At 37.6% G+C, this 25,706-nt stretch overlaps 2 protein-coding genes across 2 annotated transcripts; both read right to left on the bottom strand.

The window, feature by feature from the left end:
- Nucleotides 1-743: 743 nt before the first annotated feature.
- foxf2a (forkhead box F2a) lies at nucleotides 744-3,339 on the bottom strand. Its single transcript, XM_053330036.1, has 2 exons — nucleotides 2,385-3,339; nucleotides 744-916 (listed from the first exon to the last, which is right to left on the bottom strand). Exons 1-2 carry the CDS (start codon nucleotides 3,337-3,339, stop codon nucleotides 744-746), a joined length of 1,128 nt encoding a protein of 375 aa, XP_053186011.1.
- Nucleotides 3,340-5,328: 1,989 nt separating this feature from the next.
- Nucleotides 5,329-6,159, bottom strand: foxq1a (forkhead box Q1a). Its single transcript, XM_053330733.1, has one exon. The coding sequence runs from the start codon at nucleotides 6,157-6,159 to the stop codon at nucleotides 5,329-5,331; it is 831 nt and encodes a 276-aa protein (XP_053186708.1).
- Between the last annotated feature and the right edge of the window lie 19,547 nt (nucleotides 6,160-25,706).

The following is a 25,706-nucleotide window of genomic DNA, read 5'->3' as shown; positions in this document are numbered from 1 at the left end:
GAATACTCAGAAACTGCAAACTGACGATGCACAAAGACAATACTATATGTGAATGGTGCTATTGGTATTTTTAAACATTACTTTTGTGCCATACGTTTGTTTTAACACTGTCAAGCTGTCGCTAACCACACATTTACTGTAAACCCAACATTTATGACGCCTCAGGAGTGAAGGCAAATAATGGAAGTCAGTTTTTGGAATCGCCTTAAAAAGCACCATAATAAAGGAGACAATAATGAAAAAGACAGTTGACCCCCATAATAAAACTGATTTTGTTTTAGGCAATTTTAACAATGTAATAATAATAATAATAATAATAATGATAATAATGAAGCAGAGGAAAAAAATGACAAAAAAAATTAAAATTGTCCTTTAAAAATAAATCTTTTTAATAAACAGCTTCAACAACGTCAAGACAACAAAGTTATAAGTGCATGAATAAACATAAATTGAGGTGTATGCTATGTGTTTTTCAGTAAAAATGTAAATATTGCTGCTTATTCATGCGTGTGATCAATCAGTAATATAATGAGAACGTATAGCGCCACAATAGATTCTCATATCATGATATAACCGCTGCTATACGAGTGAAAGATGATTTTTCTCTTCTCTTCCACGCTGACCCTTCAGAAAATAAAACCTCCTTTCTCGTCACCATCAGTTCCATTACGATAACTCCTGAGGGTTGTATATAGCAGAAAAGCTCACGACAGATCTGTCGTGTCTGAAAGTGGTTTGTTTTGTCACATAACACATGGCTTGACATCCTGATAGACACTCTGGTGATGGTGATGAAGCTGGTGATAGTAAGATCCACCGCTGCTGGGATGCAAAGAAGAGATCCCATTCAGGTTCAAAACGAAATCCTTCCTGTCACACACAGGGGCCGAGTGGCTGGAATATCGAGACAGTCCCACTGTGAACAAACAGGGCAAACGATGATGTTAGACGATTGAGTCAAACTGATTTTTCCTTTTCTTTTCTTTAATCAGATTTCTATTATCATTAAATCTAGATACTCAATAGGTAACCAAAACTAGAGGTTTGTCAAAAATAATATACAGCTATAAAATTGTGTTTTATAGATCAGTTATAAGCCATTAATATGAACAACTTTTGGGTTGGCAAGTGTGAGAAATTCATGGTGTTAATCTTTTATATTTGGTAATAATAATTATAAATGTTTGAAATCAATTTAGAAATGCTCGTGGGTCTAATTTATCTCTCTCTCTCTTTCTCTCTCTCTCTCTCTCTCTCTCTCTGCACTGTCCTTTAATAATCCATCGAGTTTTTAGTTGTAAAAGTCAATATGTTAAGAAATTAATTTTGGTCCAGATGTTGTACAACCCTTTCTCACAAAAGAAGTGTTGAATCGGTCCATTGGGATCTACCTGATGAATCAAAAAACAAAAGACAAAGCATGTATCTTGGTGGAGGAAGTACCATGTTCTTATTAACAGCTGATATATTACAGACTGATATATTATGCATTAGGAAATTATTTATTAACCATTTCTAAAAACCAGCGTTATTGTCTCTTAATAGAAAGCTGGTCTTAATTAGTTTAATGTGTATTAAAACACATTGTTGGGAAAATTAAACTGTTATTAGCGTGGTTTTTGGCAGTTGTGACTCGAGTTACAGGCTTCAATGAATTTGCAACGTAATTACAAAAAATAACTGTGTTTCAGTTTTAAGAACATCTATGTATAATATGTGTAATTATGGCATTTTCGTAAATCTTCACAGGTTCATATGGCACGTTTCGATCTGCTATTTCTATTACAGCTTTAGTCGATGCCTCCAAAGAAAACGCCTGTTAATGCAAAAACATTGTAGGAAATGTATTTACAAAATACTCTAAACACTGCACACTTTATACAGCATTTTATGGTGCATAATAAACAACTAAAGAGAAGCAAACGGCTCATGTTTTCTATATTTAATCTGATGACAGACTAATCATCAATAGGCCCAAACGCTTGTTGGTTCGGTTTTATTGGGGGTAATATTGTGTGTGTATTTATTGCATTTCCATCAGGTTTAGGTAGATAAAACTATTCATACACTGTCAATATTGTAGTCACAATTTGCCAAGTTAATTTGGATTGAGCATTTTATTTCTATATTTCTCATCCAATGCATTTGGTTAAATACAATGAAATTTATTGTGCAAATCTAACTTGTAGGTTATAATTTGTTTATTTGTAGGTCTTTTAATATACACGATAGCAGAAATGACAGACATATGAAAAGAGCAATCATTTCTGTTTTTGAAATGCATTAAATTGATCTTAACCATTAATGTAGGTTCATTTGATTTATCATGGTGCAAATAGCAAATACAACATGTGGATTAAAGATAGGTTACAGTGGTGCTGTACCTGAAACGTCCGGAGAATCTCGTGCATTATGGTGCAGATAACCTTGATCCAGAGAGTAAGATGACATCCCATTGTGCAGAGCAGAAGAAGTGGGGCTGCTTGATGCCAGTGACTGCTGTTTGATATATGAAGACACACCAGGTGAACTCCAGTGTGAGGCTGCATTTGCATAGGGCGACTGACAGTCCAAAGTGCCTATCATTGCTGGGGAGGACTGCAGGGGGCTGCTACTGCTATCCGGGCAGTAGTCCGCGTTAGAAGCCACCTGACATGCAGCCATGTACGATGACCCGGAGCTTGATGACATATGTGGGACGTGATGCCCCCCTCCGAGTCCCTCGTAGCCCCCTGGCACAGCAGTACCCATCAAGTCTATGTTGTAGCTATTGTGACATGCTAATGAGCCTGACGGTGACTGGAAATCAAAGGTTTGCGGTAGCATAGACGCACCAAATCCGATACCATTCATCATCCTGTACATTGGTTTCAGAGCTTGACATTTCCTACGGAACCCCCGAGGTCTGCGGCGAAAGGAGCCCTCCTCGAACATAAACTCGCTACCTGGGTCAATGGTCCAGTAGTGGCCCTTGCCAGGTCTGCCGAGACCCTTCGGCAGCTTTATAAAACATTCGTTCAGAGACAGATTGTGTCTGACGGAGTTTTTCCATCCCTGGTATGATCCCCTAAAGAAAGGGAATCGGGCCTGCAGGAACTGATAAATTTCACTCAGAGTAAGCCTTTTGGTCGGCGAGCTTTGAATTGCCATCACAATGAGGGCAATATATGAGTAGGGGGGCTTTTCAGGGCGCCTCAAGCCAGAGTTTCCCTTTTTTCCTTTGCTTGATGCATTGTGCGTGCTCTCCATCACTGGCTGTGCGCTCAGGAGAGTTGCAGTTGGACTGCAGCGCATGAGACTGGATGCATCTGAATGTTGCTGGGAGCTCTCGGTCGTCATGGTGAGCGTCAATAACACGTGGGAAAATCGCTTTTCTTATATTTCAAGCGCTAGTAAAGATTGCCAAATGCGTTAATTGAAGAGGTCAGTGTCCCTTTGCGATGCTCTGCGCGTTTCTTAACCTGAAAATCAAGAAACGCCAGCCGCTGTTCCTCCTTCTTCTCTCTGTCCATTGCTGGCAATAGTCCCATAAGAGAGGGGAAATAAAGCTCCTCGACTTTGCTTGCGCATATCCACCCGGCCAAACACAACTCGACCACCTATCAATTCTTAAATCTCTCTCTGCCCCTCTGTCCCCCCGAAATCCCTCCAAGAAACCGCCAGGAACTACTCCCTCCCTATCTGGCCAGGATCCAGACTAGAAGCCGGACGCAGCGCAGTGGAGTAAGACAAATCTCCTCCCACGACTCGTTTTCCAAAACACTATGTCTACATTTGTCAGACCAATATTTGGCACGACTGTTTGACAAGACATGATGAATAAAACGACACAGTTTGAATACATTTAAATAATTCATTTTGACCCCATGTACCTGCAAACAGAGACGATGACTGCCAGCGTTTTTTTATATTTTAAGGTGTGCTTGCAGGAGAAAGAGTCCTGCAGTGTTCATTTGTTTATATCTGTTCAGGGTTAGGATTCTGACATGAGAGGAAGCATGCTTTTTCCATCAGAGCGTGCCAGCATACCACACACAGCGCGAGTGTCAGTTTACCTCTTGGAGCCTGGAATACATCCCTGGAGAAAAGAATCGATTGGAAAAACTAAATAAAGTCTTAAGGTACAATTAAGATAATTGAATCTTCCAAAATGTTGTGTATTTTATGCAACGTTTACTACTGTAAATGGCCTTTTTGCGTCTTAGTGTTTGCCCATGAGGAGTATTACGCATGTCTGGTTTCATTATCTCCCCATACTCCTGCAATTCTACCCAAAATATCATCAAGCCTGTAACCCCGCTGCGACCAGGATGCACAGCTGGTTTAAAGGATATTTACTTTCTAGTCTCAGAAGAATGGGCTTTGGAAGAAATTTCTTCCTATTGTGGATTTTGAATTCAGTTCTCTCAGGATGCACCATAAACCCTTTCCTGCGCATGTGTAGAAACTTAGGCGACAGCTATTTGCAGCGCCAGACTGAAAACATAAATATTGGATCCCCGCGAGCTGCATGAACAGTGAAAAGTAAATACACTTATAAGGGATGCTAATAATAGGCTACATCGATTTCATATTATTATTATTATCATCATCATCATCATCATCATCATCATCATCAACATCGTTATTGTTATTATTATTATTATTATTATTATTATTATTATTATTATTATTATTATTATTATTATTCCAATCAAGGTGAAAGCTATTACCATACAAAATGTGGGCATGTGGGTTGCAAAGTAACCAATAATATTATAGGCAGATATTATATAAAGGAGGAGGCTAGTGAAGAGGAATTCATTGGTGCATCTGAAACCAAACCTACAGCAGAGTTCCCTGACAGTGTGTTAAGGTGGAGTCACATGAACACATGAACATTGGCACCTAACAGGTGTCGATGTCTCATGCAGGTGTAAGTCCTACTTTGGCTCCACATGAAACACCCTGACTACTTTATAACTCCTTTTGAAGTCATTTTCCAACGATGCAACATACAAATCAACGTGGTTTATTAAATGTTTTATTTCGTTATGAACACACGTTTGTAAGAAGAGACACAACGACAGTCAAAGTGCATTTTTAAACACGTTTGTTAAACAAACTACAAATTCATTGGACAGTTCAGTAACATTTCCAATAATGTGTAGAAAATAGATCATCTGGGACATTATCAGATGTATAAAAATAAACTGTAACACCATGCCACCATAAATCCAATTTGATCCCAACATGAAAAAAGTTGCCATCTGTCTTTAATGTTTGTTCTGTCCGTCTGTGTCCATCATCAGTGCACACAGATCATCACAAAGGATAAAGAGTCCAAATTCAACTCTGAAATCGTAAAACTGGCTGTGAAATAAACCGATCGCTGTAGGCGTGTGAAACGTGTGCAGCACGGGAGTCCACATAGGCTGACTTGACGAATGGAAGTGAGACAGGTGTATTTGAATGAGGTATCATTAGTTCAGTGTAACGCGGCCAAGTGAAGGGAGGGAGGAAGCCGTTGTGTGAGTCTCTCTTGAACGGCTTGCTGAGGATGCTGTCTATAGCAAATGAACTGGTGAACTTGACAGCGGACTCAGTCCTGGTGGCGGGTGCAGACTGTGGGATGCTCTGCGGCCCCTCTGCACTCTCGGACTCCTCTGGCTCCCTGCCAAATTTTTTGTTAATGCGTTTTCTTCTGCGACGGAACACTCCGTCTGCAAACGTGTATTCGCTTTGAGGATTCAGCATCCAGTAATTGTCCTTTCCCCAAGGTCTGGACGGGTCCCGGAGCACTTTGAGAAAGCAGTCATTTAGGGACAAGTTGTGTCGAACCGAGTTCCTCCAGCCGGTGTAGCTGCCCCTGAAGAACGGAAACTTTTTCATCAGATAGTCGTTTATTTCCGCCAGAGTCAGGCGTCCAGAGGAGGAGTCCCGGATAGCCATGGCGATGAGAGCGATGTATGAGAACGGGGGTTTGGGTCTCCTTGTGTACGGCTTTGATTTGCTGCTGGTGCATGAGGTAACAGGTGGAGGGCTGTGTGCCACGCAGTCCCCATCCGACCCCAGCTCCTCTTCAGCAGAAAGAGGGGAGCGCACACTCCCCTCTATATCACTGGACATCTCCAAAAGTTTCATCTCACAGTGGTTTCCGCACAACACCTCCAGCTTCATTATTTTTAATGGATTCTCCTGCTCTTAATATTGTGCTGTATAGGACCTGTGCGATATGATCTCCGCCAAAAGTCTGGAGCTTGTGTGCGTCAAGATGCGAAGTCCTTTAAAGTGGATCCAAAGAAGTATATCTTTATTGTCATACCTGCCAGCGCACTGAAGCCCGTCTCACCTACAGTCGGTGTCAGCAGCTGTTTATAGCCGGCTCACCTCAACACAGGACCAACCCTAGGAGGGCGGAGTTAGGTGACTTCAAAAGGTTTGGAGCATCACAAAATATCTCCCCATTGCGTGCATGATAGTCTATAATAAAACCATGATCATAATCAACTACAATCGGGAACTTAAAGTACAGTATTTAGCAATTAGTAAGAGATGACGTTCATTGAACTCCCTATTCAGTGTGGCTTTATTTTTGTCTCACCTGTGAAATGTGATCTGGCAGACACCATGGAACTATTTCACCTGAGACAACCAGGTGGCGCATGCTTCCTTTGAATTGCTAAGGTGCAGCGCCTGCAGGTAAAATCCCAGTTGAGGATCATTTGTCAATTCCAGGCAGTACTGTAATCATGGCCTGAACTGTCCTTTCATATACTGTTTAAATGCCTCCTTACACTGAAAACAATGACCTGTTCTATTTTCCAGGTTGTAAAAAGATTGAGACCACTCCCAATAAAGATGCTCCCTGTGCCAACAGTGTATAGACACTCTTATAATTTAACACATCAAAGCACTCATGCTTTAGTGCAGCTGTGGACTTTAGCTGTTCCAATTTAATAGCCCACATAGAAACCATTGTCATTGTGTTTTTCTCTCTTGAAACTAAGTAGTGGATCTGGTCCTTCCATCCTGTTGCTCAGTGCCAGGATAGCAGATTCATGTGAGAAATTAGTCATTGTGATTTATTTTCTTTGTGAATCAAGTGCCTCAGGGTTTTGGATTACTTTGGAACAGATAGAGTCACTCGTGATGTAATCCCTAGCAAACAATTTTACAATTATGGAAGAAGGAAAACAGGTGAAAAGGCAACTCTATATTATGGCTGTAATAGCTAATGTCAGTGTTCCATTTAGTGCCACTCTACAGCCCGGATAGATTCTCATTTGACTTACTCCCCCAGGTTCATCTGGGTCATGATGAACTCAACAACCCATATTTGTGTCTCTTTTAAATGATCAGACCAAAACACTGGTTTCACTGGCTGTGCTGTAACACCAAATAGTCAGATGGAAAAATAATAATCCACCTGGAGACCAATGTTGACATCACACTCAGACCTGCTGATATGTTGTCACTATGTCAAGTGGTTTAGCTTTTGTTTATGCAAACTATACGCTTTCAAGGTGTTTTTGCATGTTTGTGCCGGTGTGAATGTTTTGATTTTCAGTTAATGGGTGACAACCAATCCCAGGTGAAGTCATTATTTTTAAAAGGTGGCATGTCACAAATGGATTCCTGTAAGCTAACCACACACTGACAAGAGCTCAAATACCATGTATTCACTCTGTTCACTGCATGTAGCAGCTTGTGAGGCCATTGTGTATCGTGTGTTCTTGTACGGCATACATCGAGATCTATGTATCTGCCAGAGGGGCATAACTAGTTTTAATAATGTTTAATCAAGCTTTTACTATATGCTTTACAGGTATACTAAAAGTCATTAATAAAATATTTTGGGAAAACTTATTTTGACTGGTCTGCTGCCTTTTTTTTAAAGAGCTGCAGACAATATGGACCACATGTGGTAGCTTCTTATTAATACGTACAACTACAGACTAGATTATTAAAACCCTTTATCAATGAGCTATTAATATTCATAACTGTATTATTACCAAACCCCAAAACTGGCAACCCAAAAGTCATTCTTGCTAGTACCTAATAACTGTTCTAGTATTAGGAAATTATTATTTAATGTAATTTTAGTTACAATTTTATATGACAGTGGTACCAAAAAAGTGTCTTGTCTACAACAAACAACAGTAAATGAGCTTTATTTACTACGACAAATATAGTATGAAAATATACTATATATCATAGATAGTAATGTATTTGTGAAAGTTTAGATGCTTGGCAGACATAGACAATAAAAATAGCTTTTACAGTAGTAATACATCACTGAGTTCAGATATGTGTCTGTGGAGTCACATTTTCATTATTCAAAGACAAACTACCATCAATTATTTTAACTAGAGGCTCCTGTTCTTATAGTCTCATCCTTTCTTCAACATTCTCTCAATAATAGATCAGTCTTGTGAGATTTATGAGCCCATTAGATCAGAGTACAGTGTGGTGCCTTTATGCAGACACTAGATCAGATAAGGCCCTTCAGTTCTTATTAACTAGGTTTTGAAGGTTTTGAAGAATGTTCTGTGAGGAGTAGTTTTTTTGTCACATTGTGATTGATTTTGACATTTCTGATGCAAACGTGTTTACGTGTAGTATGCTGTCACTGAAGCTGTAGCTTTGGCCTGTATTAAGTATGTATTAAGAAACAAACTGATAAATGCAATATAATAAAGTGCATGCATACACCTATGAACAAAACATACTATGATTATCCCATACACACATTAAATGCATTGATTTGGCTCATCATTGGAGCCCTGCAGTTTCTCACAATTGTATAACCTCTAAGCTTCAGTTCAACAGTACAATGCTGAACCCAGCAGCAGTTCATGAAAGAGGTGCCGTCACGTGCACATGATTTCCAAAATGAGTTCCCTTTGTATGTTGCTGTTTGTGAAGGTAAATAGTTTTCCAGTTATTTGTTGAAGAGCACGAGGAAGAGGAATAAACATTTGTAGTTGAATGCAGGTGTAAAGAACAACACTGAGTCTAAATACAGCACAGGGAGGATAACACTAAATTCCATGGAAAGTACTGTTGATTTAGTGTCCATGTTGAGTAATGAAATGTGCGTTCTTGTATAATTTCTCACTGAATGCCTGATAGTGACAAATTGTTGAGGAAAGTTGACAAAATCATCTAAAAGATCTAGGTGTTGTGAAAAGAGCCTTCAGGTTAGTTCATGTATTTGTATAAATCTGTTTAATTTGATAATATCTATATTTCTTAAAATATTTGTCCTACATGCCAAGACAGTGAATTAAAGATTTTTTTAATTATCTGAGAAAAGTATTTGAAACGTTCGTAGCACGTCAGCAATGTACGTAAACTGTTGCAGTGAGTTTCACAAGACTTCTAAAAATAACCCTGTGAAGATGTCCTCCTGACAGGGATTTAGTTTGCATAACTCCCGCTCAAGGGTTGTGTCTCTGTCTATGCAAACAAAGAGCTTTTGCGTGTGAGGCAGCAGTTAAATTGAGACATTCAGATGTTTTTCAGAGGGTAACACTGCTGAGAGTGTAAAGATCATGGAGTTGGTTCGGAGTCGTATTCAAAGCCTGAAAATAGAAACAGAATTTTATGTTGATTCCAGGCATTCCTTCATGCTATTTATGGCAGCTGTGTGTTTAGTATCATTGTACAACACATCCCACCTTAAAATATTTCATCAGCCACTAATTATAGTATTTTGACAGCTCTGTTTTGAAGCCACATTGCCAGTGTCTCAGTATTTAACTAGGGCATTATGGTTTTGCACAAACATGTGCTTGTTCTTAGTCATCATCAGACAGCTTATAGTAGTGTCTTCATGTAAATTTGTTGCCACAAGTTTATTCTTGTATGTTTGATCCCACCCTCTTAATGCCAACACTGTTTTTCCCACCTATAAGCACCAACTGTATGAAAGTCATAATTATGTTGTGTTTAAGTGACTTGCAAGTTTTGCCATTTTCTTGACTCTTTAATGTTCTTAAATAGGTGATATGTTTGGCTCAAATTGAAAGACAATAGCCAAGAAAGTTTAAGTTCTCTTGTGTTTTGAAATGTAGAGTTGAAAGAGGGAATGAATGCAGGCCTGTGCCTGCTGGTGTGGGAAGTTTCGATTTTTGTTGTGTTAACTTAAGTAGCCAAACAGATTACAAGAAGAAAATATTAAAGCATCATAAAAGAAATACAAACAGAGGAGGTTATCTTCAGGTGGAGGAGAATAGAAATGTGAAGGAATGTGCATTATTCAGACACCTTACATTTTATAACAAAGAGTTTTCTCAGTACAACACTTGTGGAAAGTGATTTAAATTCAAGCTATTTCACTTATCAATTTATCATTTGTTAAATAATACATATGTTTTTTCCATTCAGTTTTACGCGTGTGTTTATTCATTTAACACTGATTAACAGAGTTTTTTGGGGGTTTTTTGCATATCCTTTCAATATTTTCATGTTTTTTAATTTATATATTTGAATTTATGATAAAGTGTTACACTTTAAATTGTGGTAAATAAACTTAGGAGACCAGTTTCTAAATAAAAACTCTTCAATGTAATTTATATCAGCAGTAATTTTAGCTAAGTAACTTCATCAGTGAAAGACAGTAACATCTGCAACATGCACACCAACTTGCCATGTAGGCTAAAAAAGCATTACAGTGAAGACTGTTATAGGCACCCTGATAGGAGGTTTGATAGGCCAGGTAGCCTTAATGTGCCGGAGGCTGAGATGTGTACTTCACAACCATCTGTGTTAGTACACAACTCCTCTCTAATGTTTAGACAAAAAATGGGGTAAACACCACCAAAAACACTGCAATAAGGGTGCGGCCGAGATAGGGATGTAATTTAGCTTGCAAATGGGGGAATAATTTCCACCCCAAATGGGGCTTTAACGTCATAACAGCGTGAGCGATGACAGCAAAACCATAAAGAAAAGGGGGCAATCCTGTCTCTATTTATTCTCTCCAGGGTTCTGGGTAGCAGAGTCTGTGTTGAGGGCCAGTGTGTGAGCAGAGGAATCTCATAAACTGTTACTGACAAGTAGCAGGGCTACAAAACTGTTAACATCATCACACTATAACAGAGAAAAAGGCCAGATAAACATCTCAATATGCGTATGCATGGCATGCATTTGAGTAACTTAGAAGTGGATGGCACAGCTTTTGTGGTGCTCTTTTTAAAATTTGAGATCCAAATTGTTTCTACAGCCACTAGTTTTGGCAGAAAGCGTTGCAAACTTTACCTTTAATACTAAAACATTTCTTCCTTCAGCATTCCCATTATTTGTATGTACTATAATCCAAATTTACATTTTACAACAAACTATCTCACAATGCTTGTGCTACATTTAGCAGTTTTCACTTACTTCAACAAAATGAAAATGTCTCTTGTAAACGCTATCCAGAGGTTAATCTCCAGCAGCTGTTGAACATTTATCATCTCTCCTGATCTCATAGTTTAGAGACTCAGTGTCCCAAAGAGTATGTGCAGTGATTTGATTATAGTGCAGGCTTAATCATTACAGATTTGCAGAGTTTTACAGCTTCATACTTAACGCTGCTGTGTTTCTGCTGAGGATATTGCTTTCTACAAGGCCTCCATTGGCACATCTATGTTTTCAAGCAGTAAGAGGAGAAATGTTTAGTTTTCTCAGGTAATCTTATTATTATTTCTTCAAAATTCTTAAAAATGTTTACCCAGCAGGCAATCACTATTGTTTGTTATTTCTGTAAATTTACAGAGGAAAGATCTGTAGAAGGGTAATATTATTTTTTTTAAAACATAATTGCAAAATATTTGAATAAATGGGTGAATCTGATTTACTGTAATAAATTTGGCATCTAATTCTCTAATTCAACACTTCTTTAAAAATCATTCTAGACATGTTTTAAGACCTATGAAAATACTCTGCTTTGAATAATAATTTGTGTATGATTATGAATCTATATTGTTCTTGTCAAAACTTCAACTGCTGGACACAAGACTGACTGAAAAATCTATTCTCAGGTTATGTGCACTGGAGGCTTTCAGTCTCTGGGTGACATTTGGGTAAATTGTATACTGGACCAGATTGACCTCCAAACTATTTGTACTGTCACAAATCATACGTCCACATGTTAAACTGAGATTTAAGGTGAGCACAGATAAACTTTCCCCATTCAGAAGATGAAGTAAAAATATGACACCAGGTCAAATGCAATCACATTGTTATATAATTGTAATTTTATTTATTAACTAAATTGTATCACATAAAATGACAGAAACATGCGATATATAACTGTCATCACTGTGAGCAACAGCAGGTTCAATATCACCTGCAGGCTTATTTATCTTTGATATGTGACCAATATTCTGCTATTTTGTTGTCATCTGGTTGCTTACCCAAAGCTTGAGGATATGAGACCACATAGCTGAAATAGAAGCAATTCAAAAGTATAAACAAGCAAAGGCATGTTCCTTTTTTTCTTTTGTTACCACAGAAACAGTTAAATCCAGTCAAATTTCAACCATATGAAATACAAAGGTTCAAAAAAGAAGCTAAAGCCAAACCAATGTGATCAAAGCACAGCAGTACGACAAGCTTAAGTTTGTAATTAAAATGTCAAGGTAACTGGGCAGACTTTCACTCTGAGTCAGCACCTAGTGTACACTGAAAAGGGATGTTATACTTTTGTAAATATGTTTATCCAAATTAAATTAATTTGTTCCACAGCATATGTTGTTGATGAAATCAATGGATCATCTTGCTCATTTCTTTGTTCTCCATTGCTTGCATGTTACTGCTCAGGCATTGATGCTGCTGTGTCAGCTGTTACAGGGATCCAGCATGAAGCTGAGCCACTGTCAGACTTCAGAAACAGCCAAACAATTTGCCCTTATTTCCCTTTCTGGCTATATTCAAACTGACATCTCAGCCACCCAGAGGAACAAATGTAAAACAGACAGTATAAACATTACGACATTCCTCATTATTCTGGGAAACTAGAGGATCTGGTCTTCAATCCAAGACCTAATATTACTTCTACATACTAAAATAATTGAATATCTTTACACTTGTCTGAAATTAGTTCAGAAAATCACAATGGTAGGATCATTCATCTCTTTTGTTAATGTCTGCATGTCACTTTCATTTTTGGGGATGACAAGAAAGCCAATGCATGCTGTCTAGAGTAGTTCCACATGGTGTTTGGCAGACTTTAATGGAGTTCAAATAACTTCCTAAATATGAGAAAAATGTACTATAATATTATGAACGTTTTCCACAAGAAATTTGTATCTAACAATAGCTTTGGGCCTCTTAGATGGCTATTAAAAGTACATTAAAGAACACACCATTGTACATACTCATTTGCTGGATAGATTTTTTATTTTTGTTCATATATTTTTTGTTTGTTTATTTTAGACAAGTTACTATGCCAGTATAAATACTGACCAGTAATCTGCAGGTTTTATCAGCAAGGACAACAGTTGCGTGAGGCCATGCTCTGCTGCCCTGTGCCTAAACATTTAAGGCTGGTTTGGTAAATCGACATGTGGGATCTTGATGGGAGTGCTGATACTATCAACATTTCAATCATACTGTATTTGAAGTCCCTGCTTTTCAAGTTTTAGATGGTGAGTACTTTAGATATTTTAGTGCAACACCATCTCAAGTTTATGAAGACACAATAATACTTCAGATATTTTCACATCATGTTACATTTCTTACAAGCTCTTCGACATCCTTCATCTGAATTTCTTATAAGCACAAACCAAAAGGTCATGACACTTAGTGTGTGTTAACCTGTTCAAAATAATCTGAAAGCTGTTAGCAGGGTTTAGTCTTCCCAAACCATGCTCAACTTGCTTTGCTTGCCTTCAGGCCTCCAGGCTTCGTTTGTGCAGGCAGGATAAAAAGAAAAAAAAATCTCAGCAATGGGATCCCCCTTCAGGTGAAGTACGCTTAGATAATATCATGGTTACTACGTCTACAGGACCTGTTTGGGTTATTTTCAAATGAGAGAAAAGACGACAAGGGAGAAAAACGCTCACAGCACAGACAACAAAAGCCCTTCGTGCAGATGGGAGGAGGAACTCCCTTTAGGTGAGCGCCTGTAAAATGTTGGCTTTGCACGAAACCAACACAGGTTTACCAGCACACACCTTATTTACACCTACACAGATAGGAGTCATTCAGAGGGCAAATACCATGTTGTCATGAAGATTTAATGTACTGTGGATCTGAAGTAATCATAATCTTTATCATGTTTTTTTTTGTGTGTCTGTTCGGTTGCCATTATTTGTTGCTCTTGTTACCAGGGATGTCTTTCTTAATTGAGTTGTGCTGTCTATATAAAACCCACTGCAAGGCAAGGTAGATGTAAAACATATTTAACTGTTGTAAAAGCTACAGACCAGTGACACCAATCGTGTGTGTGTTCCCAAATGACAAAACTCTCATTTTGGATTTAAATGAATGAGGCTTTTTAAATCTTTTGTGTTTTAAGTGAAATAAAAGCGACGTCTGTTTCTCATGAGGTCTCCACAGGATTTCATAAACAGATCTCCCAGGTGGTCTAAGTGTGTGTGTGTGTGTGTGTGTGTGTGTGTGTGTGTGTGTGTGTGTGTGTGTGTGTGTGTGTGTGTGGATTTGTCCATGCATGTGTTTGTGTCTGTTTCTTTGTGAGTGGTGGTTTTAGCATGTTAGTGTGCAAGAGGGAAGAAAGAGAGAAAACCAGCACTCACATGGAGGGCAGCCAAGCTCTTATGGTTGGCGGCACACTCAGCCGAGCCAAATGCAATCTGACAACTGAATTTAATGATATTTATTTCCAAGCCACACGCTTCCAGACCTGTTCTGGATCCATTCTCTCAGCTGGACCTGAGCTTAGCACAATGCCTCAAGTCTGGTGTGAGTTTACTCTTAATGTCTGTGAATGGTGAATGTTTACAGCATGTTTGAATACTGTGTGTATCCAGTATGTGTGTGTGTGTGTGTGTGTGTGTGTGTGTGTGTGTGTGTGTGTGCGTGCACATTCCCAACGCTGTGTGTGCCGACTTCTCGCACTGTCTCTATAAGAGTGTGATTGCACACATGCTGACAGCAGTAATGGATCTTTTATGACAGTTTGGATACACACAAACTTCTGAAGGTGAATTAGCCTGCTCCTACCTGCCATCACATGAAGATTAACAATCCCGTCTACAGTCCACATATCTCTGTCCCTTCAGCCCCACCGCAGAGCCGCACCAGGTCAAAGCTCTGCTCTGATTCATGCTTAGTCTTTCTCTAGCAACAGTAGACATCATGCCCAGTCTAACATACTGAAGCTGCAACACCATCAGCCATTTTATGGGTCTTCAGTCATGCTCGTGGCATTTCAACAGATGAATTGACGGATTTCAATTTGGATGGATTTACATAAAATTATATACAGTCACTCATGGTGCCCCGAGAATTATTCTCAATGGCTTTGGTGATATCCTGAATTTCCCTGTAGCATCAAAGGTAGATCATAGTTTTCACTTACACTGTTAAATATAACATCATATACAACATTAAACAAATATATATGTTCCACTCATCATTTTGGTGATCCCAAAACTTTTCTAACTCCATCAGCCCAGCTGTAACTCATGTTTTGTGCTAACACACAGCACTAAGACAGTGAACATAGTAAAAATGATATCGGGCATTTAAGCTTTTTTATTATGCGCATGTTAGCACGCTGACATTAGCATAAAGCTCCAATGACTGCAGGGCCTCATCATAGTGTCAGTCTTGGTCTTGCTCAGTAAAATTAACAGTGTTTTAGGTTCAATTTAGGGGGCAGTGGGTATTTCCTAAAATTCCACACATCAAAATGATCTTACTGAAAAAAGTGGAGATTATAAATCATAAAAAGTTTAATGGTTTATATTTTTCATTGAGAAAATTAAAAGTTTATCACCCATGTTTGAGATATACATTGTTTAGTGATCTCAAGGGAGCCCTACCATATAATCAATCAAACAATTCAGATTTTATTACCTATATAGTAATTATTTTCATACATGAATTGAAATTTGATTTAAGCACAATATGATGGGTGGCAAAGATTCCAAAGATGACCAACCATCATCATGTAATGTGATCAGTCACTAGTAAATTAGCCCATAATGTGCAATAGCATCATAACGTTATTATTTTACAGCATTTTATTATCTTGATTTTGAAGTTGACACTAAATGATTGAGTTAGTGGGATAAAAACGATAATGTAATTGCATATAAAACAATAAATCTCTGGGTGTGTAGCTGATTCTTGTGTTGATGTTTATTGAAGCAAATTTGATTTATAGTAGAGAGAACACAGGATGGTCCCATTCTGTTCAAGTGTCCCAGTAAGGAATGACAGTGTGACAATGAGCCAGCATGTACAATACCAGGACTGAAACCAAAACAGCTAGATGGTATTCAGCCATCACTCATTGTATTATTTACACCTGTGCTTTACTATGACATGTACTGTAAGTGCATTGACTCTCAACATAAATTAGTTTAATATAGAAATGTGAAATGGTAAAAGTAATGCCATACCTATTGAAATATATAAAAAATGTAATTACATCAAGACTTTGTAAGATAACTGATTTAAATGAATATAAAATAAATAAATAAATAAAATACATTATTCTAAACAAAAATGGTGACAACTGTGTCTCTAATAGCAGCCCCATGTTGTTTGGGTAAACTGAAGACAGTATAAAGAGTCAATAGTTCAAGACTTTAATTAAAATTAGCATGACAGAGAAAGTGCAAGAAAAGAGGAGGTACAACAGAAAAAAATGGCCAATTTCTATTTTTAGTTTAAATTATTATCAGCTTTTAAAAACAACTGTCAGTTGTTAGTCAGTGAAAGAATGTTACCACACCTTTTTCCCGTCCTTGTAATTGAAAATTCATGTTTGGCTATCACTTGGCAGATATCATTTGAAGGAATGCTGCTAGTCCAGATGTCTCACTCATTTTTAGCTTGAATTTGTGTAATAGGATCTGACAGACAAAGTGCACTTCCATAACTCATCTTTAGCACCATATTTCAGAATAGTTACCAAAGTACTTTCACACCACATGTGACTGTGACTGTGACCTCCCTTTATAAAATATGACTATAAAACAAAAACCATGACTATAAAACTATTCTAGAGAATTTCAGTCATTAAACTAACACGTTTTTAATAGAAGGACATGATTCATCTTTAAGAACCACATGTCCCTGCTAACCAAGAAACTAATTGTTAAGGCAGTGTGGACATTTTCACTCTGCCACAAAGCAAGTATGTATCCTGGTTTGTGGTATGTCCACAATGAAGAGAATGTAAACTCTGCTTGAAATATGATCCTGTTCTCTTGTAATCTTCAGTTTTAGAGATCTGACAGAGATTAATTTGGCATGTGCAGCTTTTGAAGTCATCAGTAGTAACTGTTCACCTGTAAAATCTGGTTTCTTATGAAGGCCATGGCAACTTCTTGCATTTTTTTGTTTCCTGTCACTGACTAGTTGTTTTTATCCAAAGGCTTACATGGGTCAAACGATTATCTGGGCAGTGTGGCTTTCAAAGAACATTGCAAGGTCAGACTTGCACAATCATCCAATCAGCCCATGCCAGAAAAGGTGCGTGAGAGACTCTGCTCCACCCCATTTCATGAATCATTCCTCATCTATCCAATCAGCAACATCTGATAAAGCAACATAAATCAGTTGTCTATCTAAACATTCCTGATTATGACTGGTGAACATGAGAGCTGGAAAATGATCTACGTCTATGCATGATTCATGTGGGTAAGGCTCAAAACAGACGATGGAAATTGCACCCAGAATCTGGTGAACTGGAATCCAACCAGTGTAAATAGAAGAGTCAGACTTATGTATTGACACATCACAGTGAGCTGGGGATCCAGAAAGTCATGTTTGCTACCTAGAATTAAGATTTGTGTAATATTTTCAAAAATGTACCCTACAATGCACTCGCACTTGGGTCCGATCACATTTCTCACTCTTGAAGAGCTGTATGATAGAATTGTTTTAACCCAATTCAAATAAGTTTAGAGGCACAAACTGGAAGTTAGCTGTCTTAATGGGCAGACATCTCTGTGAACATGTTCTATGGGCGCAGGGACATGTTTTCATTCGAGTAATTTCTTTACAGCAGGAAGTGGCTTTTTTGACTTAATGTGCTACTAAACAACTTTAATAGGAATGAACGGGACCTTGCCTCCACTGCTGTATCCAGTTCTCTTTATAGATCCTGAGCTATTGTGACTGACTGCTACTATGTTCCAGGGTGGCTAGCATGTAAGCAGTTCTTGGCGGTCTATATGTTTGCAGGAAACGCCCTGGTGATGATTATCTACACAGATTCATGAAAATCACAAATAAGTGATTAGAGCATTTCACAACCTGAGCTGAGCTATTTATAAAAAGATTTCAGAGACCTGTAGTCACCACCTATTTTGTGAGGTAACTTTATTGTGACACCTTCTGGTGAGACCAGGCCTTCAGGAGGATTTAAGGTGACAAAGAAAGGGTTGAACTGTCTTAAAGTGCATATGATGACTGAATTCACAAAAAACATGCTCAAGCATAAACAATGATCTAATGGGAGATTGAACTATTCTTCTGCATAACAATACAGTTAAGCAAAAGAAAATCTGTGTCATGGAAATAGCACACCTTAAAAAGCTGATACACGCTATTTTTTTGGTAAACTGTATTTTATAGACCAAACTTATTCCCAGTGTGTAATCTACAGAGAGAATCATAGCCCACTGTAATGAATCACCAGCAGCTTGTTGTTGCTAAACAGGGAAGTTCAGATTCTTAGACGCTTTGCAAGAGACTGGGTATACCTTTCTCAGGAAACTGGCAGTGGGACAACTCATGAAAGGATGTTTTCTTTACTACACCCAGTGTTTGTCAGGTCTGAATAGGGAAGGTAGGCTATGATGAGGTCGAAGGGGAGTTGGGGTGAATTGTAATTTCTATTTTAGTTTCTTTGAAGGACATGGATGTCCATCCTTTGGAGGTCTGCATTTCGTCTCATACTTTTAACCCAGACTGTGACATCAGGGAAGAGCAGCACCCTACAACAGGTCAGGGAGAATAGAAAGGGAAATCCCATTGTTTTGATGCCATATGGTCAGTTTAACTTTGAATATTATTTGCCTAAAATCTGTGAATATATTTATTAATTAGATTAGATTAGATTGTTTTGTGCTTACAAAATCGTGTGTCATTTCCTGTTTAGAACAGCAACAAGTAAAGATGTTTCTTTGAATCTTGGCATCTAATGATGATCTGGGAACCCCATTAAGAAGCATGAACTTAGTCCATAAACACAATGGAGGGCCAGAGTCAAAGAGTCAGGCGCGATGAAAGCATTTCCCGTCCATTGACCTTGTGTCATTCCAAGCCTACCACGTTGTGGAGCAAGATCAAAACGAACCCTTTGTAATCTGATCTTCATTCAGCATCAAACAACCATTACCAACAAAACAGCAAACTATGAGGTAAAAGGGCACAAAAATAGTTGAGGAAAGAGCTAACACAATGCCATTGTGACTGTAGAAAAAGACATGGGAGACTGGCACTTCTTTTGCTTTTAAATTTGGACACACCTTTTATTTGCAAATGCAGCATTATTTATAAGATGTGGCTCTACATATATTTACACTTGAGAGGCATTTGATTTATAAAAAGACTGCAATAAAAGGATCAAATGTCTTCAACTGTAGAAAAAAGTTGACCTCTTAAACGCTTGAAAGAAACAACAATTAACACAGTCTATCATGTTACAAGGGATCCAGAAAGTAACACTTTTGGGGATAGCTGAAATTCCTCACAGCGCAGGTGCAAACTGCTTACATAAAATCATAGGGAGTGAAAATTCTCAGGCTCTAAAGATTTTCTTTCTCTACTACACCATGCTCCAAGTTATTGTACTGTATTATGGGTACTATGAATATGCTTGTTTATTTATAGTTGCTCTTTTGTTTGTGAATATGAACACTTTGGCACAAAGCTGGAGTCAGTGTACACATGTCAAGTGTGGATACAAAAGATGTTTTTCCTGGAAAATGATAACAATCGAGAAAAACAGCAAGCACTATCTGAGTGTAGGAGGTTGTCATGTCCATTCAGAAAACCATAGACATAGTCTGACTCATGATGACACAAAAGGTCAGCTTTCGCAAAACACATTTAGTAAATCCTCAGTGGCTTCTTTTAGCAATTGAGATATAATGGAAAGGGTGGAGCAGAACAATAACAGAATAACAAGAGGACTGAACATGTGTGGAGTTGAATAGAAGTTGTTTTTAGCTGCTATATCACATAACAACATGTAGTATTATCTGCCTGCACATTGTTACTTCTGCTGTGACATCTTAATCATTAACGTTTCAACACAATGCAACACAGCATCAAAACTAAGCATCAAATAACATAGCAGATGGTACATAAACTTAAACAAACTCAGTTGGTGCCATCTTTTTTTAAATACAGGACCTATCTAAACATACAGTACATGGTCAATGCTGTTATGGTCATTGGAGATATAACAATATTAATAAGTTTAATTTATTAAATTAAGTGTTTAGGTAACAAGTCAATTAGGTGCATGACTTGATGAACTTTTCATAAGAGGCAATAGGTCTTTAAATTATTGTTACATCATTCTTTCTTGTTAACCCAGCAAAATCCAAAAAAGAAGGCAAGATGGGGCAAGAAAAAAAACAGGTTTTACCCTCAGACTCTTGTCAAACTAACAAGAAAGACAAAAGAAACGTGAATGGTAAATTATACCCAAACTGTCGATTTAAACCACCATCCCAATATACTGTTTTTCTTGCGCAGTGAGGGATTACTATGCTGGTCTCTCTGGAGTGCTTATATTGGGCTTGACCTTCATATTAAGTGGTTTAGGTAATATGGATAAACTGTTGGCTTATTCACAACGTGTCTCACCATGTCACAGTTTTTGCGCTCTTGGACTTAATTTTATAGCTGCATTGCCACATTTTAGCAATAACTTTAGTTGGTACAATGTTATAATAACCAAAGTAATTATGGCAAAAGCATGGTAATTCAACCCAAACTGCAACAAACTGGATTGATCCTTTGATAAAAACATACAACACACTGTATTATAATTCATACATACATTAGGTGTTACTTTGACTTTGTCCTGAATCATATGCTTAAGGTTTACAGCATACTTTAGCTGGGTTTTTTTTCTTCCTATAAATATAATGCTTGTAATTGTACAGCATCAGTGTCTATGTAATAATGGGTCTTTGGAAACTTGAGTCACTGCTGTGTATGAGCACTGAATGATGTTTTATTGCTGTTTTTGAACAGTGTGAAAACATACACAGTTAAACACATGCTGCCAATCAACTACTCAGTGGATCTGAAAATATGTTAAGCTAACTGTAGTTATGAACACCATCTCATTATGATTTGGCAAAGGTTGACAGCAGTGAACGTACCTTTTAGCATGCAAAGCTGTATTTGTTGTCACTACTAGTATGTACATCTACAACATTAGAAAAAGTGAAATAACATATAATAAGAATAATACAATTCTGCATGTGCACATCTTGGAAAATTTGACATACAAATTTGCATGTCAGTCGAGAGAATGAAATCTGTGTAGCACCTGAGCACAGACATGCTTACAGGCATGACAGTGAAATACATCAACAATAAAAAACAGCATTACTTAAATGAAAGCTGTCAGTTGGGGTGAGGTTCATATCTAAACAACCTGAGAAGAAGCAGTGAGGCACACAACCCGAAAATTCCTTTGTTATTCTTGTGGGGATTTTAAAGCTTACTTAATAATCTAACTGATGAGTAAGACACAAGTAATGACACAAACAGTGCCTATAGTAAACAGTAATGACTAATGTCTCTATGGAAGGGAATTCTATGCTTTAGGTTTGGTGTTGACATGGGTGACTCCTGTCTGGCACGCGATGTAGGCTTAAGGACATAAACAAACCTGTGTCTGGCTCCGCCCAAGGCTGACATGCCCAACCTACTTATACAGGAATGTCTCAACAGGTCCAGATAAACACTAGTCAGGTCTACTTTTGATCCGAGGCTACAAACCACTGACCCTGGTCCATTATCCAGCCATGATGTACACATATCCACAAAAACAGGCAGATATTTCATGTTTGAATTGCCTTTTACCAAAAACTGATAGCACAGTGAATAAAGAGCGAATAAAAAAGGTATAACTCTTTTTTTCTCTGATCTGAATCAGATCCTATGTTTTATCTTAATTCAAAGCTGCACTTGTATTTGCCGTTTCCTGTAGCTCTATCATATTTGAGCTCACTGTTTTGGCTTTATGACCCACAGCTTAATTGTTTCAGTTCACTTTCATCACTCTGTCAGCAAAAAAACCCAGCCTCGAATGGCAAACAGACAAAGTCAGCAATTTGCTGGTGAACATAGCATTAACTCACTAAAGAGCAAGCTATTTTCTCAAGAGTTGGTGGAGAACGAAACAGAGGTAGAAGGAAACTGAATATTTTAACTGAATATTTTACTAACATTCATCAGGTAGTCAGAAACTCCAAATGCATGGTAATTGCTTGTTCATGTCTGCTTGATGTAGATGGGCAATCTACTAACATATTACATTTTTTCAGGCAAATGTTTATGTCAAGACAAGTCATTTTTACATTTATCGCCTAACAAATCACCAATTTGCTTCAGGAGTTTTTACAGTCTGTACAGCAATACAACATCCTTTGTCCTTAGACACTGGATCCAAATAAAAACTCCCTAGAACATCTTTCAACAAGGAACCAATGGAAGAAACCTTAGGAAGAGCAACAGAGGAGGGATTCCTATCCTTGTAAAGAAAGACATGCAATAGATGGGGTCAGAAGAATAAGGTGTTCTTCTCAAAAAATCAATCAATCAATCAATACTGCTACATCCTGCTAATATATATATATATATATATATATATATATATATATACATATATATATATATTTCATTTTATTTTATTTTATTTTTTTACTGTGCATCAAGACTGTCAAGAAGTACATCTCAAAACAAACATTGGATCACACTGGCTCTGTAAGTTGTCAGGTTAATTATAAATAATGTCCCCCTCCCCCCCCGCTCTCGTTTATGATGACATCACGCAGCTATACTAATCTGTTCTAAAGACTTGATTTACAGGCTGGGCCTTGGTTAGACTTTAAGTGAATTAATTTACTTATGTAATTGAGGAGTCATTTCCTGTTGAGAACATTAAATGGTGAAATAATATCTCCTTTATAGCAAATTTGAATTTTAACAAGAGACTTGGCCTGGTTTGATGCTCATCATTGTGTATGTCAGCAAAAACAATGTGTTCCTTGAGATAAGAAATAACACATGTATCTTTGTGTCATATGTTTTTGGTTGTTAAGCTGTTGCTGTAAAAATCCTTCTGAATATATTTGAATTTCCGTCACAGCCATCAATTTAGTCAAATGTAACTATGATCAGTCATTCTATACACCTTACTGCTCCTTTAGCAATTAAGTTAATGTGGACTGTGGATAATACTCACTTTAATCATGTTTTATTCTGTTTTAGATTGGCTACTGTTGAACTGCTCATATTTATTAGGAAGAAGTGCCTGCCAATAAAAACTAATTATATCTGTGCCTTGTAGACTAATTCAAACTTTTATTGTCACAAGTTTTTCTCGAACATTCACAAAGGCCATAACTGAATACTGATACAGTAATCTTTGACATCATTAGGATTTTTAAAAGTCACAAGGTGTAATATAGCAATAAATCTTCTTGTGTCTGTGTTTGTTTGTGTGTGTGGGTGTGTGAGAGGGGTTTCTTGCTAACTGTTTTCACAGCTGAGAGCAGCAGAGAGGCCTTTCCACACCTCTTGACAGCTGTGTTCTGCCTAGTCACGCTATTGAGGCACAGCAGTGGTCTCCGCTTCTGACAACAGAGCCCTCTAGAGTTGGAGTTACAAAGAACTTCACTCTCAATGAGTAAGTCACCAGTTGGAAAAAGTGACAAGTTCTTGCAGTAAATCTCAGTACGGACAACAATATTTCAGGCAGATAAATATTTTACACAATTCATCTTTTCTTTTCAGTTGAAGATAATAGTGTGACCACAAGCAAACGTAGGCTGTACTAATTGAATAATAATGTCCACATTAGAACTCGCTGTATCAAGGCATTCACTGCGTAAATGACGCTCCTACTTTCTACACAATGATAATGTGTCTAATATGATTTATATGTCCTGGTTTAACCAAAGGCTGCTTCATTGTCCTCACATGGCTCCATTAGTTACATGATAAATGATTAACAATCAGCAATTAATCACACTGCTGAGCAATCTATTGTTTATTTTAGTTAGTTCGAAAGAGTATTCAAGAGAGTGAACAGAGACTGACAGAGGCAGTGAGAAAGATTTGTCAGGGTGTGTGGAGTCTGTGAAACTGTTAATAAAAGCCTAATGTTCAACAATGAACACCTTATATAAATATTAAAAAAATGTTCACGCTGTCTCACCTCATTAACTTCTTTGTCATCTCAGATCAAAAATTAAGAATATCTCTGAATATAACATCTTGGACAGAAATACCCACAGAAACTGTAGAAGTCTGGCTTCCTTGTTCCTCTGAGTTGCATTCTGAACATTTCAGACAATATTGTGATGGAGAAATGCCTGCAAATACCATCAGAAAAGAATTACTGTCAAAAATCTAGACATCAGCTAAAAGAAATTGTAAATGGAGTTATCAATCACATTGTTGAACCTGATAAATTGATATCAGGATCAAACGTATTATCTAAACACTAAGCAGGCAAATTTTATGTACTGCTCGAAATTGAAGTTTGACTACCGTTGTTCATGTTTACAATAAGGGTGTGCGTTACTCAGCTACAGGGGTGCAGCTGTCACATGCATTATGAAGCATTTATATTTATTTTAATGTTACAATGTACACATTTACATTATTTGGGAATATAAAGGCTACCATAGCAATTCATACTGTACTATTAGATAAGTCACTTTGTTTGCTTAGGTTTACAGTAGTGTTTGCACTGTGAACATTTTGGTATGGTTATTGAGTCACTTACAATGGTCACAATGGTTTTAAAAATTATACTTTTCAGGAAAGTCTCCTGTTTACAGTGTATGATCAATTTTACCTGTAAACCGGCTGGATACAACTTGGCCTCCTGAACTGTATTGTTTGGCCATAAAGTAGGGTGTTTATCTTTCTAATCTGAAGTCATTTCTACCAATAACATCAGCATTTGACAAAGATTTATGTGTATGAAACCCCATATAATTGACAGCACAGAAAATGAACACAGGCAAGACGGAAGGCAGTAAAGGTGAAAATCTGGCATCCCCAGAAAACTAGGAATATGTTTCAGAAGAAAACAGGCTCTATATCATCACCTCATTGTACAGAACAGACTCCTATTGAGAAGTATCTTGCAAATGAGGAGGTGTTGATGACAATTATGGTCACAAGTTTAAAAGAGTTATTATGTTTTGTCCCCATCTAATGATTGTTTTTATGATTTCTTTTGCCAGCATTTAAAGTTGCAGTTTGTTAACCACTGAAAGAAAAAGTCTTGTGTGTAGCAATTTTTGATCTAATTTTTCATATGGCTCTAATAA

The sequence above is a fragment of the Scomber japonicus genome, chromosome 12 (genome assembly GCF_027409825.1).
Source record: "Scomber japonicus isolate fScoJap1 chromosome 12, fScoJap1.pri, whole genome shotgun sequence".
In the NCBI taxonomy this organism is placed as follows: domain Eukaryota; kingdom Metazoa; phylum Chordata; class Actinopteri; order Scombriformes; family Scombridae; genus Scomber; species Scomber japonicus.
Note: the sequence above shows the minus strand (reverse complement) of the source record. Positions and strands in the feature narration are given on the sequence as shown.

Coding starts and splice junctions, on each gene's coding strand:
- foxq1a (XM_053330733.1), bottom strand. CDS start 6,159: ATGAAGCTGGAGGTGTTGTGCGGAAACCACTGTGAGATGAAACTTTTG.
- foxf2a (XM_053330036.1), bottom strand. CDS start 3,339: ATGACGACCGAGAGCTCCCAGCAACATTCAGATGCATCCAGTCTCATG. Junction 917..2,384: donor AGATTCTCCGGACGTTTCAG/GTACAGCACCAC, acceptor GTTTGTTCACAG/TGGGACTGTCTCGATATTCC.